General features: G+C 43.0%; 1 protein-coding gene across 1 annotated transcript in view; it reads left to right on the plus strand.

Moving 5' to 3' along the window:
* Positions 1 to 14,141, plus strand: part of rspo3 (R-spondin 3) — a 40,601-nt gene extending 26,460 nt beyond the window's left edge. The window contains exon 6 of the mRNA XM_088411045.1: positions 13,780 to 14,141. Coding sequence (XP_088267171.1) covers positions 13,780 to 13,985 — 206 coding nt within the window. The 3' untranslated portion in view covers positions 13,986 to 14,141. The remainder of the gene's footprint in view (positions 1 to 13,779) is intronic.
* The last annotated feature ends 1,484 nt before the right edge of the window (positions 14,142 to 15,625 follow it).

The following is a 15,625-nucleotide window of genomic DNA, read 5'->3' on the forward strand; positions in this document are numbered from 1 at the left end:
TTAACTAATTAAACATTAACTAATTAACTAGTATACAGTAAATGTGTTTTTAGTCAGGATTTAATGATTTATGCTGAGGTGGCTGCGTGAACCTCCATAGGTAGGGCATTCCATATTACTGGCGTGTGAATGGAAAAGGCCCTTGATCCCGCGGACTTCTTTTTAGCCCGTGGGGTCGATAACAAACCGGCATTTTGTGACCAAAGTTGTCAGGACGGAACATATGGTGATTCTAATTCGAATACAAGGAAGGAGTTAAACCGTGTAAAATTTTATAAGTAATTAACAACACCTTAAAATCACATCTCATGTGTATTGGAAGCCAAAGCAGGTCAGCTAGAATCTGAGTACTATGATCGAACTTTGTTGTCCTTGTCAATAGCTGAAAAAAAATGCTGTTCTTGTCATGTCATTAATATGTGTCCAATAAGAGAGAGTTGAGTCAAATATCATGCCAAGGTTTTTTGCAAAACTACTTTGGGAAATAGTACAGTTATCCAGGTTCAAAGTGGTATTCTTAATCAAGTGCTGGTGATAAGCAGGACCAATAATTAACATCTCTGTTTTAGTAGGGTTAAGAAGCGGAAAATTGGAAGACATCCATTGTTTAATCTCGGCAAGGTAGGCCTCCAGTTTACTGCACTTGCACGGATCTGTTATTATCTGTTATTTCTAAAGGCATGTACAGTTGGGTATTATCAGCATAGCAATGAAAACTAATAGCATGTTTACGTATAATATCGCCAAGAGGGATCATGTAGATGTTAAACAGTAAGAGACCAAGTACTGACCCCTGTGGGACACCACATGAGATGGAGAAAGAGTCAGAGATCGCATTGCCATAAGAGACACCATGCGTCCTTCCAAGGACGTAAGATCTGAACCAAGAAAGTACTTATCCCGAGATACCAACACATGATTTAAGATGTTTTATAAGAATATGATGAGCAATAGTGCCAAATGCAGCACTAAGGTCAAGCAATAATAATATTGATGAGATGTTGGAATCCATGGCAAAGAGAAGATCATTCGTCACTTTTACAAGGGCTGTCTCAGTTGAGTGGTTGGCCCTAAAACCTGACTGAAGGAGTTCAAATCTATTGTTATCTATCATGAAATTGCTAAGCTGTTGTGCTACAACTTTCTCAAGAATTTTGGCAATAAAACGGAAGATGTGACACTGGTCTATAGTTAGAGAGATTTTCAGGACCTAGGTGAGGTTTCTTAAGTAATGGTTGAATGACAGCCATCTTAAAAGCTTCAGGTACAATGCCAAAGAAGAGCGACAGATTGATAATATTCAAGACAGATGACCCTAAAATCAGGAATAAGTCTTTAACGAGTTTGCCTGGAAGCGGGTCGAGCATGCAGGATGTCGGCTTTGCTGCATTATCCAGGTGTGTAAGACACCCCAGGGATACTAAATCAAACTGGGACAGGTTTACCAGACTTTCATGAACCTGATTGTCCGAACTAGCATCAGCAATCACAGAACCTGAGGGGGTAAGTGGCGCTGCTTTTTTTGTTTTATCTCTTATTAGCTGAATCCGCTGAGTAAAGAATTGCATGAAATGGTGTGCTGAATGAAGGGAACTGTGATTAATCTGCTGCAGTTGCATTAGCTTTGCTACCATATCAAATAAATATTTTGACCAATAATTTTGGAAAAGAAATTTGTTTTTGCTAACCTGAGAGGCTCTTTATATTTCAGCTAGCTATCGGACCAGGCCTGACGGAACACCTCGAGTTTAGTTGTTCACCATTTACGCTCAAGATGTCTACTTAACAATTTAAATGTACGCGTTTCATCAGTAAACCACGGAGTGTGCCGCTTCGGACGAGTTTTAAGTCTTAATGGTGCTATAGAGCAGGGGTGTCAAACGTACGGTCCGCGGGCCGGAACCGGCCCCAAAGGAGGTTCAATCAGGCCTGCAGGATAATTTGAAAGTGGAAAAAATGCATAAAAGACACGGAATTAATATTTTTAATTTGCTGCAATTCATGGATTATCCGCTAAGGGGCACTCTTTCCATCAGAGTAGAAGACAAGTCGCATCACTGAGACAGACTGAAAACAGCAGACGGTATCAATGCGTCATCTGCTGCTTGTTACGACGTTGTTAATACCTTGGTCTCTACCTCTCCGCTACACCCTCATTAGCCAAAATGTCGTTATCCAAACGGAGAAAAGTAGATAAGGAGTGTAGAATGTTCAAAGAAAAATGGACCACGTCCTATTTATTTACAGAGATGCACGGAAAACCTTTGTGCTTGGTGTGTTTGCAACAAGTTTCGGCATTGAAGGAATATAATATTCGACGCCACTACGAGACTCATCACAGCAAAAAATATGACGGCTTGCAAGGACAACTAAGAAGAGGTAAGATTAACGAATTGCTGGCGGGTCTGAGGAAACAGCAGTCAACTTTCATCCAGAGCCGAGAAGTCAGTGAAGCAGCAGTAAAAGCCAGCTACCTACTTGCTAGCGAATTAGCATTACCATCGAAGCCGTATTCCGACGGTGACTTTGTTAAACGATGCATGATGAAGGCGGCTGAACTTGTATGTCCCGAGAAGCGACAAGCTTTTGCCAATATTAGCCTGACGAGGAATACTATAGCAGAGAGGATTTCGGAACTATCGGCAGATTTAGACAGTCAATTGAAACAGAGAGTCAAGTCATTTATTGCATTTTCCGTGGCAATTGACGAGAGCACTGACATCACAGACGTGGCCCAACTGGCCATATTTATTCGAGGAGTTGATGAGACATTGACTGTTACTGAAGAGTTTCTTGAGTTGGTGCCAATGATGGACACCACAACAGCCGAGGACATTTTCGGCTCTGTCGTTGCTGCATTGGACAGAGTTGGAGTGGACTGGTCCCGCGCTGACAGCCTGGCTACAGACGGCGTGCCATCCATGGTCGGAAAGAAAGCAGGTGTCGCGACAAAGTTCAAAGACAAAGTACAAGCCCTTAATGGAGGAGATCGTTTCTGGACATTTCACTGTATTTTGCACCAGGAGGCATTGTGTTGCAAGTCGCTGAAAATGGACCACGTCATGGAGGTGGTTGTTTGCACTATAAATTTCATCCGGTCCAGAGGTCTGAACCATCGTCACTTTGACAAACTTCTCAGCGACAGCAACATTACCTACAGCCTGCCATACCACACTGAAGTGAGATGGTTAAGCCGAGGCGCTATGCTGAGGCATTTCTTTGATCTACGAGAGGAAATTGGACAGTTCATGGAGAAAAAAGGAAAACCGGTGTTGGAATTACAATCTCAGGAATGGCTACGGGACCTTGCATTCTTGGTTGATATTACTGAACACTTGAACAATCTGAACAAAATGTTGCAAGGCCGCTAAAAAGTTGTCACACAGTTTTCTGACAACATACATGCATTTAAGTTGAAGCTGACTTTGTGGGAGATGCAACTGGCAAATGGCAACCCTGCTCATTTCCCCTGTCTGAGAGATGTGTGTGTGACCTGACCTGATGCGGCCATGAAACGGTACAAAGACAAAATTGCAGGACTACTGCGGGAGTTTGAGAAACGTTTTCAGGTATTTGGTGAACTTGAGACAGAATTTTCAGTTTTTCGCTCACCTTTCACAGTTAAAGCTTCTGATCTGCTGGTCGAAATTCAGCTAGAGATAATTGATTTGCAGTGTGACGCAGATTTGAAGGGCAAATTTGCCTCTGTAGGTCTGGACAGATTTTATCAGTATCTACTACCAGGGTACCCCAAATTTACAGCCCTGGCTGCTAAAATTTTGTGCATGTTTGGGACAACCTACCTTTGTGAACAAATTTTCTCAGTGATGAATATCAATAAAACAAAAATGCATTCAAGGCTCACAAACAAGCACTTAAATGACATTCTGAAAGTGACAGCTAGTCAGGACATGACACCTGGTGTTGATGCACTTGTACAGGCCAAAAGATGCCAAGTTTCAGGAGCAAATACAAGTCCAGACGAGACTAAACACCTTTAAAATGCTGCTTTAGATACTGTTTGCATTGAAAGAATACAGCTCTGTGAAGATGAATTCTTACTGTGGTGATTTAAAAAATTTGCACTTTAATGTAAGTCAGCAGCTTCAAAACAAAAGTTGTGTGATGGAATTCTACTGTTCATACAACTCCATAAATTTTCGGTATGTATTGTATGTGTATGTATGTTTCATGTATGAAGTTTACAGATTTACAGGACAGGCGAACACTTTCTTCATTACACATTTAAAATCACTCTCCTTAGTTTGTAAGGTGTACGCAGGGATTACATTTAGATTTTATATGGGTATGTGTAAGTGGTTTAAAAATTTCTTTCTTTAAAAGTCTCATTTAATCTCAAAGTGCATTACTATATTTTTCAGTACCAATTAAAGTTTTGTGCCTTTGTACAATCAGTGGGATCAGTTGCAATGCATATTTGTGAATGATAAAAGTAAATTGCACATTTGTCTAATGAAATATGAGGTGTTTCATGAAATGTTTTGTAAAAGCATAATTCATTAAATTTCAATATTTTCCTAATGCTCTTGTGCTTCTTTACACCAAAACAAAGGAAAGACATGATATTTTGGTTATTTACAGCAGAGTATGGTTTAATTTTAATGGTCCTGCCCACTTGACATCTCCCTAGGCCGTATGTGGCCCACGATGCGAAATGAGTTTGACACCCCTGCTATAGAGTTTAGGGAATTTGAAAGAACCATATTAAAATCGCTTGTGAGCTTATCGACTGAACCAATGAAAGACAGAAAGGCAGCTGTTGCGAAAGGCAGTAGCTACGAAAGTGAAGCTGTGGTTGATGAGTTAATATCACGGCTCTTAAAGCCTTGGTTGTGGGCAATAAGACCACACTGAGCAAGGACTTCGAATGTTATAAGATAATGATCAGACATAGCGTTAGTATACAGCAAAATTGTTTGAGGCAGTTAGGCCACGGGTTAACACTAAATCTAAGATATTACCATTTCGGTGTGTCACTGCTTCTATTATTTGTGTAAAACCAAATGCATCGATTATTGCTTGAAATGCAACAGTAAGTGGCTCCAATGGGGAGTTCATATGAATATTTAAGTCACCCTTAATTAATATATTATCTGCATTAGTTATTAAATCAGCCGTAAATTCAGGGAATTCATCTAAGAATCCAGTGTATGGACTGGGAGGACGGTAAATAACTACCACATTGAATGGTGGTGAGGAGCTTGATCACATAACGAGAGCCTCAAATGTTTTGAAGGTGTGATTAGTGCTCGTGCTCAGTTTAAGGCCGGATTCTGAAATTAGGGAGACACCTCCCCCTTTTTTACAAGGACGGGCAGCATGTGAGCCCACAAAGTTTGGGAGTGAGGGCTCATTTCATGATAAAAATTCATTTGGTTTTAACCAGGTTTTGCAGAGACCAAGCACTTTAAGATCGTGATCTGTAATACCCTAACATCATTTACAAAAAGGGCTTTTGAAGAGAGTGACCTAATATTTATGAAGCCGAATTTAAACTGGGAATTTTTTCCTCAACTATTCAAGATTACTGTATGAGATTTTGATGGCTGGGGCTCCGTTTGTATTTTGAGTATTTAAAATCTCGTCTCAATGTTAGTAATGTCGGAATTTGATTGTTGATGGCTACAACGCACGTATTAATATTAATATTACGCCTAGGTAGTATGTCATTAATCTGACCGGTTAAGGAGGCATGGCTACTTTCCTTAATCAACACCACCTCAGCAGAAATCTTATCACTATGGGATTCAGCATTAGCTATTGAAACAGTGTGTGGATTGCAGTAAACTAAACTAAGTATACTATGTGTTTTGTAGCAGTCCAGTCTAGTGCCAGTTAACTCTTGCCTTAATGACTCCACTCCCGTTCAAGCAGGCTTGCTGCTCACCTGTGACCCGACATGCTCTAATGTGAGAAGTCATGGAAGGCTCAAACATCTATGTTTCTAGAAAGAGTGATGGCGCCTTCCCAGTTAGGCTCTTGTATGTCAGCTCCCTAAGAAGAGCTTCAATTTCGGATGCTCTGGCTCCAGGAATACACATTACTGTGGCTGGCATTTTAAGCTTAATGTCACGGGTAATGGAGTCCCCTATAACTAATGTGTGGGAGCCAATAGACTGACAAGGGCCTGTGCCTAACAAGGGAGCTAAAGCGATTATGCGTCTGAATAGGCTCACCGCGGCTAGCAGGCTGCTTAGGGCTAATGCTAGCCGGACTATTGAGTAGGCTACAGCCCGCACTAGCCGACGCTAGCAGCATAGGGCTAATGCTAACCGGACTAGCAGGAGGGCTATGGCCAGCACTATCAGATGTGTCCATCTGATCTACGATTATCAAACTACTTGCTGACGGACAGGTCGCTCCAGGAGAGAAAGCCTCTCCATGATAATGGTGCAGGTGTTGCAAGTGATTGATGTGGTGGAGCTGCACAAAGCCATGCTTATCTTAGTACAGCCAAGCGAATTCTTATGGAAATAGTCCTCAAAAATAAAGAAAAGAAAAACACCAGACACAGGTCTGACAGGTAGTAGAATCAAAAATGAAAAATAGCACTCATCTCTCCAGCTAGTGCTAAACAGCAGCAGCAATGCCTGGAAGCGGATGCCTGGTCTACGCCACTTGACCAGCCGGTCAATGCCTCAGCTGTTCCTAAAAATTCTGTCTATGTAAGATTATGAATAAGATTGGTGACAAAAGGGGCAGCTTTGGGCCAACCCTCGCTAAAAATGAATCTGATATACTGCTAGAAACACGGACCAGTTTCTGACACTCATGATAATCACACTGGTCAGAAAGCTCCTACTAGGGAATCCGTCACACCTAACAAAATCCCCCGGTTGCGCCATCCAACGCCTTCTCCAAGTCTACAAAGCACATGTAAATAGTGTCGCGTGTAGACGCAGCGGACACTCGCTCTTCCGACAATGCGTTGTTTTGTTCGTCAAACAAGTGTTTGTCTGAAAGTTTTTCCGGTCAGTTTACGCCACAATATGTGTACAGTCGACGGGTCTTATTACACATCCGGAGAAGCAAGATTTCCCAAGTTTTAAACACGGAACTGGAGAACCCGTTAAGGGAACTGGGGCTGCTACGCCGGCCTGCTAATTCAACGGACTCGCCTGCTACCCCTCCCCTGGAAAGAAGGCGCCGGAAGCGGCGTGCCAGGACAAGGAAGCGGGGCAAGCGCGGAGATATCGGAGCTAGGCTAACCCAACTCGCCCAGCCATACCATCTATCCTTTTGGCGAACATTCGATCAATGGACAACAAAACCGATGATATCCGACTTCTGAGATCAGCAAACCGAAAAGTGAGTGACTGTTGTATGTTAGTTTTCACTGAAACATGGCTAAAGAGTAACATTCCGAACTCCGCTATACAATTAGAGCAGCTAACATGCTACAGATCCGACAGGGCTCTCGCAGAGGGGGGGAAGTCGCATGGTGGCGGCGTGTCTGTTTACATCCGCAAAGCGTGGTGCCGGGATGCCACAGTAGTATACAAACACTGCTCATTTCTGGCAGAATTCATGATCATGAATTCATGATCACTATATAGCACAATATGTTTTCTGTAATTTATGTCGTTTCTGTGTCTGGTACATGCAGCATCCACTTAACCTGTGGGCCTGGAAGGGGGCTCCTCCCACCTGTGGTCCCTTCTGGAGGTTTCTGATTTTCCCCAAATTTGGGGTTTTTGAGTTTTTCCTTCCCCTTCTGGGAGCTTTGACAGGGGATGCTGTTGTGTACCCTATACTGAAAAGATGTCTCTGTACGACCTCTTTTCATTCTGTGAAGCCCTTTGAGACTTCGGTGATTTAGGGCTATATAAATAAAATTTGATTGATTGATTGATTGATGAAGTGTTGCCCCTTCTACTTGCCAAGGGAGATACGTTCAATCCTGCTGGTCGCTACCTATATCCCCCCAACGAACAACAGCAACAGAAGCGCGGAGCTGAACGAACTGTACCAGGTTATCAGTGAACAACAAACAGCACAACCAGACGGCTTCATCATCCTCGTTGTTGATCAACCATGCTGATCTCAAAACTGTTCTTCCCATTTTTCATCAACAAATCCACTTTGCAACAAGAGGACGTAACATTTTGGACTGTGTTTACACTCAGTACAAAGGAGCGTACAAAGCCACCCCCCTCCCCCACATTGGTGCCTCTGACCACCTCACTATTATGCTAATGCCTGCATACAGACCAAGAGTGAAAGTCATCAAACCTGCAATGAAACAAGTAAGGGTGTCGCCACAGGAGGCAACCTCAGCCCTACGGGACTGCTTTGAGTCAAGAGACTGGGACATTTTTAAGGAAACAGCCACCTACAACGGCATCACAGATATTGAGGAGTACACAGACACAGTGACCTCCTACATCCCCAAATGCATTGACGACGTGACCCACATCAAGAGGATCACTACACGGGCCAACCAGAAGCCATAGCTAACAGGAGACATCCACAGGCTGTTGAGGGCCAGAGACAAGGCCTTCAAAGCTGGGGATAAATCAGCCCTGAGAACAGCGAGAGCCAACCTGTCCTGTGGCATCAGGGAAGCCAAACTGAATACTCAAACAAGATAACCTCCTACTTCAAGGAGAGCAAGAATGCACACAGCCTATGGCAGGGCATTCAGGCTCTCACAGACTACAAACCTGCAACACAAAGCTGTGAGAGCGACATCACTCTGCTCAACAACCTAAACAGTTTCTTTGCACGCTTTGAGAAACGCAACACCACGCGCCCACAGAAAACACCACCACATTCGCACGACCAGCCTCTGTGCCTGTCTGCTGCCAGCATGAGGAGGACACTCTCCGCCATCAACACCCGGAAAGCAGCAGGTCCAGACAACATCCCTGGCAGGGTGCTGAAAGACTGCTGAAAGATGTTTTTACAGACATCTTTAACACCTCCCTGAGGCAAGCCATCGTGCCATCAGGCTTCAAAGCTGCCACCATCATACCTTTGCCAAAGAAATCCTCCCCATCCTGTTTACTATCCTGTTTCAACTACTATCGTCCGATGGCACTGACATCAATCATCATGAAGTGCTTTGAACGACTAGTTCTGTCACACATAAAATCCATCCTGCCCCCCAGCCTGGACCCGTACCAGTTCGCTTACAGGGCAAAGCGATCCACAGATGATGCAATTTGCTCTGCCCTCCACCCGGTACTCACCCACCTGGACAAGAAAGACTCATTTGTGAGAATGCTGTTAATAGACTACAGCTCAGCGTTCAACACCATAATACCACAACAACTCACCTGCAAACTGGACAAACTGGGCCTCAGCACCTCACTCTGTAACTGGCTGCTGGATTTCCTCAGCCAAAGGCCTCAGGTGGTGCATGTTGGCAACAACATCTCAGGTAGGATCACCCTGAGCACGGGGGCCCCACAAGGCTGTGTGCTCAGCCCCCTCCTCTTCACCCTATTGACAGGTCACACCCAAGACCCCCACTGTCCATCGACGGTGCTGCAGTGGAGAGGGTGAGCAGCACCAAATTCCTGGGGGTGCACATCAGCAATGACCTCTCCTGGACCTCCAACACTGCATCTCTGCGCATGAAAGCACAGTGGCGTCTCTACTTCCTGCGCAAACTGAAGCGGGCAAGTGCGGCGCCACCCATCTTGACCACACTCTACAGAGAAACCATCGAAATTATCCTCACCAGCTGCATCACTGTGTGGAGCGGGAGCTGCACTGACTACAACAGGAAGGTTCTATAACGCATCGTGAGGACAGCTGAGTGGATTATTGGTGCTCCACTCCCCTCCCTGCAAGACCTGTACACCACCCACCTCAACCGCAAAGCCATCACGATTGTCACTGATACAAGCCACCCCACACAGTCTGTTCAGCCTCCTGCCCTCCGGAAAGAGGTACAGGAGCCTCCGCTCCTGCACCACCCGACTCAGGAACAGCTTCATCCACCAGGCCGTGCTGAACTCTCCCTCCTCCCCCACCCGTGAAACTGCTGAACACTCTCTCTCTCTCTCCTCCTCTCTCCCACACTCAGCCTCAGCCAGAAGAAACACCTAGCTGGCAGATGAAGTTTAGGTCATTGGACCCCCCCCCCCCCCCCCCCCCCCATCTAAACTCAAACTTTGCTCATACACTAGCAAAATTTGCACAGACTTGCTCCTGCCATATTTATTTATAATTATACTTCTATTGCACTAGCAATTACACTTAGAACTATAACAACTACCTCAAATGTACACAGCTGGGACAGCCACAATCAGAGTTGTCTTGCTTTGTCTCGTACTGTTGGATTGTCTTGTCATATGCTGCTACTTATGTCTTGTCTTGGGGTATTCTTGCCATACCTGGTCTTTCGTATTTAGTTTTTAGTTTTAGTCATTAGTTTAGCAACACTAGGCAAAGTAACCCTAACATACTGCACATTACTATAGATAAGAATCTAGTTTTTAGGATTGTCTCATCTTGCGCACCTGCACTTTGTTATTGTACGTGTAAAACGCAGAGGATAGTGAGAAACGCAATTTCAATTCCTTTGTATGTTAAGCACATGTGAAGAAATTGACAATAAACTTGACTTTGACTTTGTAAACCGGATCCTTCTCCACTTCACCTTGAATAGACCATACCAAAGAGTAAGGAGTAAGATCCCTTTGTAGTTGGAACACCTCAAGCCTCACTTCTTAAAAAGAGGCCCCACCACTCTGGTGTGCCAATTCAGAGGATTATTTTCCACATCCAAACGATGTTGTTGAGTCAACCAGGGCAGCTCTACATCCTCTATAGCAGTGGTCCCCAACCTTTTGATCACCACGGCCCGGTCAACGCTTTAAATTTAGACTGCGGACCGGGGGGGCTGCTTTCAAAACCACATCACAAACATATAGACGGGGCTTTCTGTCGCTGTTGTACTTTTTGTCCACTTTTTTTTTTTTTTTTAATCACACAAGGAGAGGGGAGGGGAGTGAAGTGAACTTGCTGTGCACTTTACAGTAGATCCGGAAAGAAGAGCATTGCTGAGAACTTTCACTTTTCTGGGATGTGACAGAGCCTATATTTTCACCGACAGCACCTTTAATCTTTGCGGCAATACTTGCCAAAAAATAAAAGTTTCAATGTCGCAATCAAGTGGCCAAGACCGTGTTAAATATTGTGCTGACAATGCTGCGCTATCGTTATCTTAGCACGGTAACTACGGTTAAACAGCTGTTAAGTGAAGCAAACGCTGCACATACCAGTTCTCACTTCCGCCTTGCGACAAGCCAGGTGAGTGCTCTTGTTGGCTCAGTTTTGTATTGAAAGCTCAGCTGGCCGTGTTGGATCGCTCCCGGTGACCGCAAAGCGGCCGCCATGATTCATTCCTGCCCCCTGCGTGAGCCGTTGAATGTTCCCGAAGTTGATTGGCGGTGGTGACTCGAAACGCGGAAAAAGTAAAAAAAAAATAACTTCACTCGAAAGATGAAATTTCGCTTCTCGTGGCCACGCACGGCCATTTGCGTCGCTCCATTCGCGTCCATCGCGTCGCCCGACGTGCATTCGCGCCCAGTCACGCGAACTCCATTGACTACAGTACAAAACGCTCCACTTGTTCACCTCGTTCGCGTTCGGTGCACGCGTACCATTCAACTGAATCATCTCCAAAACATTATTTAGTGTGCAGCCCACACGGCCTGGTACCAGTTGATCCACGGACCGGTACCAGGGGTTGAGGACCACTGCTCTATAGCTCTTATGAACTCCTGATATCATCCTGATATTACCACATCTGTGACTCACAGCTTCCTCACAGTGCAATTATTTCTCACAACTTGCCAGTCCAGCCATCTCATTCTCTGTCTCTCACAAACCAGTTCAACCACTTTCCAGCCAGTCTGCCCTAATTACCAACAGCTGCCACAAATTACCCTGAACTGCATAAAACCTGGTCTCTCCTCGCCAGATTGTTTTGATGCCATATGCAAGCTTTCCAGCAACCTACTCCACCTGCCTTCCTGTGTACCAACCCAGCCTTATACCCGGCCATCTGCCAGCCTGCCAATTACTCTTGCCTGCTCTAGCCTGTATCCAACCACCCAGCAACTACTCTTGCCTGCCCATGTATCGACCCAGCATATTAGGCTAAGCTATCTTAGCTTTCTTCATATTTCTTGATTATCTCCAGCTTCGTTTCCATATAAATCATCTTCTTACTTCTCTCTTTAACATCACTAGCAATCTTGGGACTTATGGACACCCAATTCAAGTTGGAATTAAGCACTAAATGCATAATAAATACAATATTGAAAGCACTCTCACACGAGATCAAGTCTTTGTGACTCTGTGCACCGACCAATAGCAAACCAGGTTTTAAAGCCTGGCTATGTGCTTTTTCTTTTGGCAATGTGACAAAACCATCTAGAGGTGTTTCATTGTCTGTCCAATGCACACTTGTCGAAACACAGTTTACAAAACCCCATCAGAAAGAGTTCCAACAAAACCAATGTACGTCAGTTTTAATAAATACTCAACTAATTATTTCAATTTGGCATAGATTAGGGTTCTCCTCTGCTATCACAAAAACATGGGGGCTACAGTATGACTAATCCATCCAATTTGTTGTAAATAGTTACATGTCAGGAGAGGAAAAACAATGAGAGCGAAGGGCACTTCCTGTGTTTATAGAGGGCTGGGGGCAGACCCTGAATGTGTCAATGGACAGATTACACTGCTTCCATCCATCAAACTGTCCATCCAAGACCCAAGTTTGCTTCTTTTACTTGGATCTTAATATAATCTGCCCAGTAATGAGTGAACTGGAAAATTTTGGTTAAGCTTTACACAGACACACACACATATAGTATATATATATATATATATATATATATATATATATATATATATATATATATATATATATATATATATATATATATATATATATATATATATATATATAATGCCTCTGCATTTGTGCGCAGGTCCGGTCTCCAAGCTCCCTTATTGCTGTATGCTGTAGCTCAAGCAGAGCTCAACCTCCAGCTCAGCATACCAAAATCTTAGTTTTGTTTATTGCAAGAGCAGATTGGGGTGGGGTTTACTTAAAAGCCCTCTATTTTAGAAAACGACCTGTTCATCACTACTTATGGGACAGCAACAACTGATGTGCTTGATTTCTGTTCAAGACTGAACCCTACTGCTCATTATGTACAATGATGTAGAAGAAGCATTTTGGAGATTTAGAGTAACTGGTGTTACATGAATGCAGCATGCGCACTGCGGTGTCACAACCATACTGTACTTTGGAAGCATACATCAAGCGAGAGAGTGAGCAAATACTCTCTTGGCCATTGGTTTCTGTGCATAATAGCGCAGAACCTACTAAAGTTGGGTAAATATGGCAACACTAGTTAGTTACCCTGGGCTTCTGCAGACGTAGACAAAATGTGAACACAACTCTTACCAGTCAAGTAGGAATGCGGGACAATTTGCCTCCCAGTAAACTGTTGATTCAGTTTAAACCACAAAGTAGCTTAAAGGGACAATGTGTAAGATTTACACCATTTTTCACTATGGACAGCAGGAGGTGCTGCAGGTTTTAGAAATTTATAATCGTTTAATTGATTCCTTTTCGATGAAAGATGGTCTAAATCTTACACATTGCCCCTTCAACAAATGCTGGATATGAAGTTGTACTCTGGAAATTTAGTGTTTTGAGATCCCACTCAGGAAGATTGAAACATGATTATATAAATTCATGACTCAAATGCCTATTTCCCAAAATAGGACGAAGACCGAAGGATCAGAAACTACGGCAGAATCGCAACAACAACCACAAAGAGAACAAGGAGGTCAGAAGGGAGAAGAAACAAAAGCGTGAGAGGTCTCGAGACATGGGGGAGCGTCAGGACAACAGGAATAAAACAGAGCACAGACATCGGCGAGCTCATAACCCAGACCCTATCTCCCTTGAGGAAGGACTTGTACAGTAACTCTGTGGACACATCAACATTTAACACCTCCCAAAACCTTCCTCCTCATCTTACTTCTTACCCACACTTTGCCACTCTCAAATCCTGATTGCAGGGGGTGTTGCTGCTACTTGTACGATTTGAAAAACGGTTAATGCACAATCAGGACTGGGGGCATCTGGGGCCTAAAGGTTAAAAAAAATATATATATATATATATATATATATATATATATATATATATATATATATATATATATATATATATATATATATATATATATATATTTTTTTTTTTTTAACTATTTATTTCTTAACTTCCATCTCTGACTGACAAAGTCTCGCATTTGAAAATTGAAAAAGATGCTGCTGAAACGTGCTGCTGGTAGTAAAGAAAAAAAATGTCAGTGTGGAAGAGCCGTGAGCACTACCTTTCATGCTTGATGATATGGTTATTTAATGGAGGACCCCAGTATGTAGAACATTGATTAGATTACAGTTAATGATTTTTGGATCCCATCTACTAGTTTTTTATGAAGAATATTTAATGGCAAAAAATAAATAAAAGATGATTTGTTACTGCCATCTAGTGACCATTTCCTTATCACCATACAAGCTGATATACTGTCGTTGGAACATGCCTCGCCAAGTTAAAGTCAAGCATCTCAACAAAGTTGACCTCTAACCTTTTAACACGTGCTCTTCTCATGGTCACAAAACAAATTATATATGTAAGAAAATACGTATGATTCAACTTTTTTTCACCGTTTGTTTAAATGGAACTTGTGCTGCTCAGCATAAATCCAAAAGCAGCTGTATGACAAATAAAAACTAAAATGGGTAACATAGCCTTGTCTCATCTGTTCCAACAGATGGTATGATATATTTTGGGAGTTACAAGCAAATAGTAGTGCGACAGACAACCAATTTTTTTTTAAATATATTTTTATTGAATACAACAGATTACCAAATACACATATAAAGAGAGACAAAAAACACAAAACATGACACACTATATATATAAAACATGACACACTATATAACTATATCAGTGACAGACACACATAAAACTGAGTTAACCTTAGACCCTTATCCCAATCCCTGATTCCCCATTCTGACCGACCGTACCTGCTATTAAACATTCTCGAGATATGAGAGCAACGGATGCCAAATTTGTCCAAAGTCAAGATTACCCCTAATTGCATATCAAATTTTCTCAAGGTGGAGCGTGTTAGTGAGCTCTGTGAGCCATTTTTGCAATACTGGAACATCTTTACCCTTCCATTTCTGCAGTATAAGTTTCTTTGCAGTGATCAACGCATATGATAACAAGCATTTTTGCGCAGGCCTTTGCCTCAGTTGAAGTCCCCAAAATGATCAGTATTGGATATGGAGCAATCTGGACATCCAGGACACCCGATTAAAATGTGAAAATGTCCGCCCAAAAATTTTGACGTTTTGGACGTAGAGCAAAACTATGCAGTAAATTTCCATTTTGTGCCATGCATTTTTCACATATAGGAGAGCAGTCAGAAAAAAAATTGTGAATCTTTTCCCTCGAATGATGCAGTCTATGTATGACTTTGTATTGAATCAGACAATGATGAGCATTCAGAGTCTGCTCATATTCTGCAGTGCCTCCCAAATTTCCTTAGGTATGGA

The sequence above is a fragment of the Hippichthys cyanospilos genome, chromosome 3, assembly GCF_059441005.1.
Source record: "Hippichthys cyanospilos isolate Australia breed blue-spotted pipefish chromosome 3, RoL_Hcya_1.0, whole genome shotgun sequence".
Classification (NCBI taxonomy): domain Eukaryota; kingdom Metazoa; phylum Chordata; class Actinopteri; order Syngnathiformes; family Syngnathidae; genus Hippichthys; species Hippichthys cyanospilos.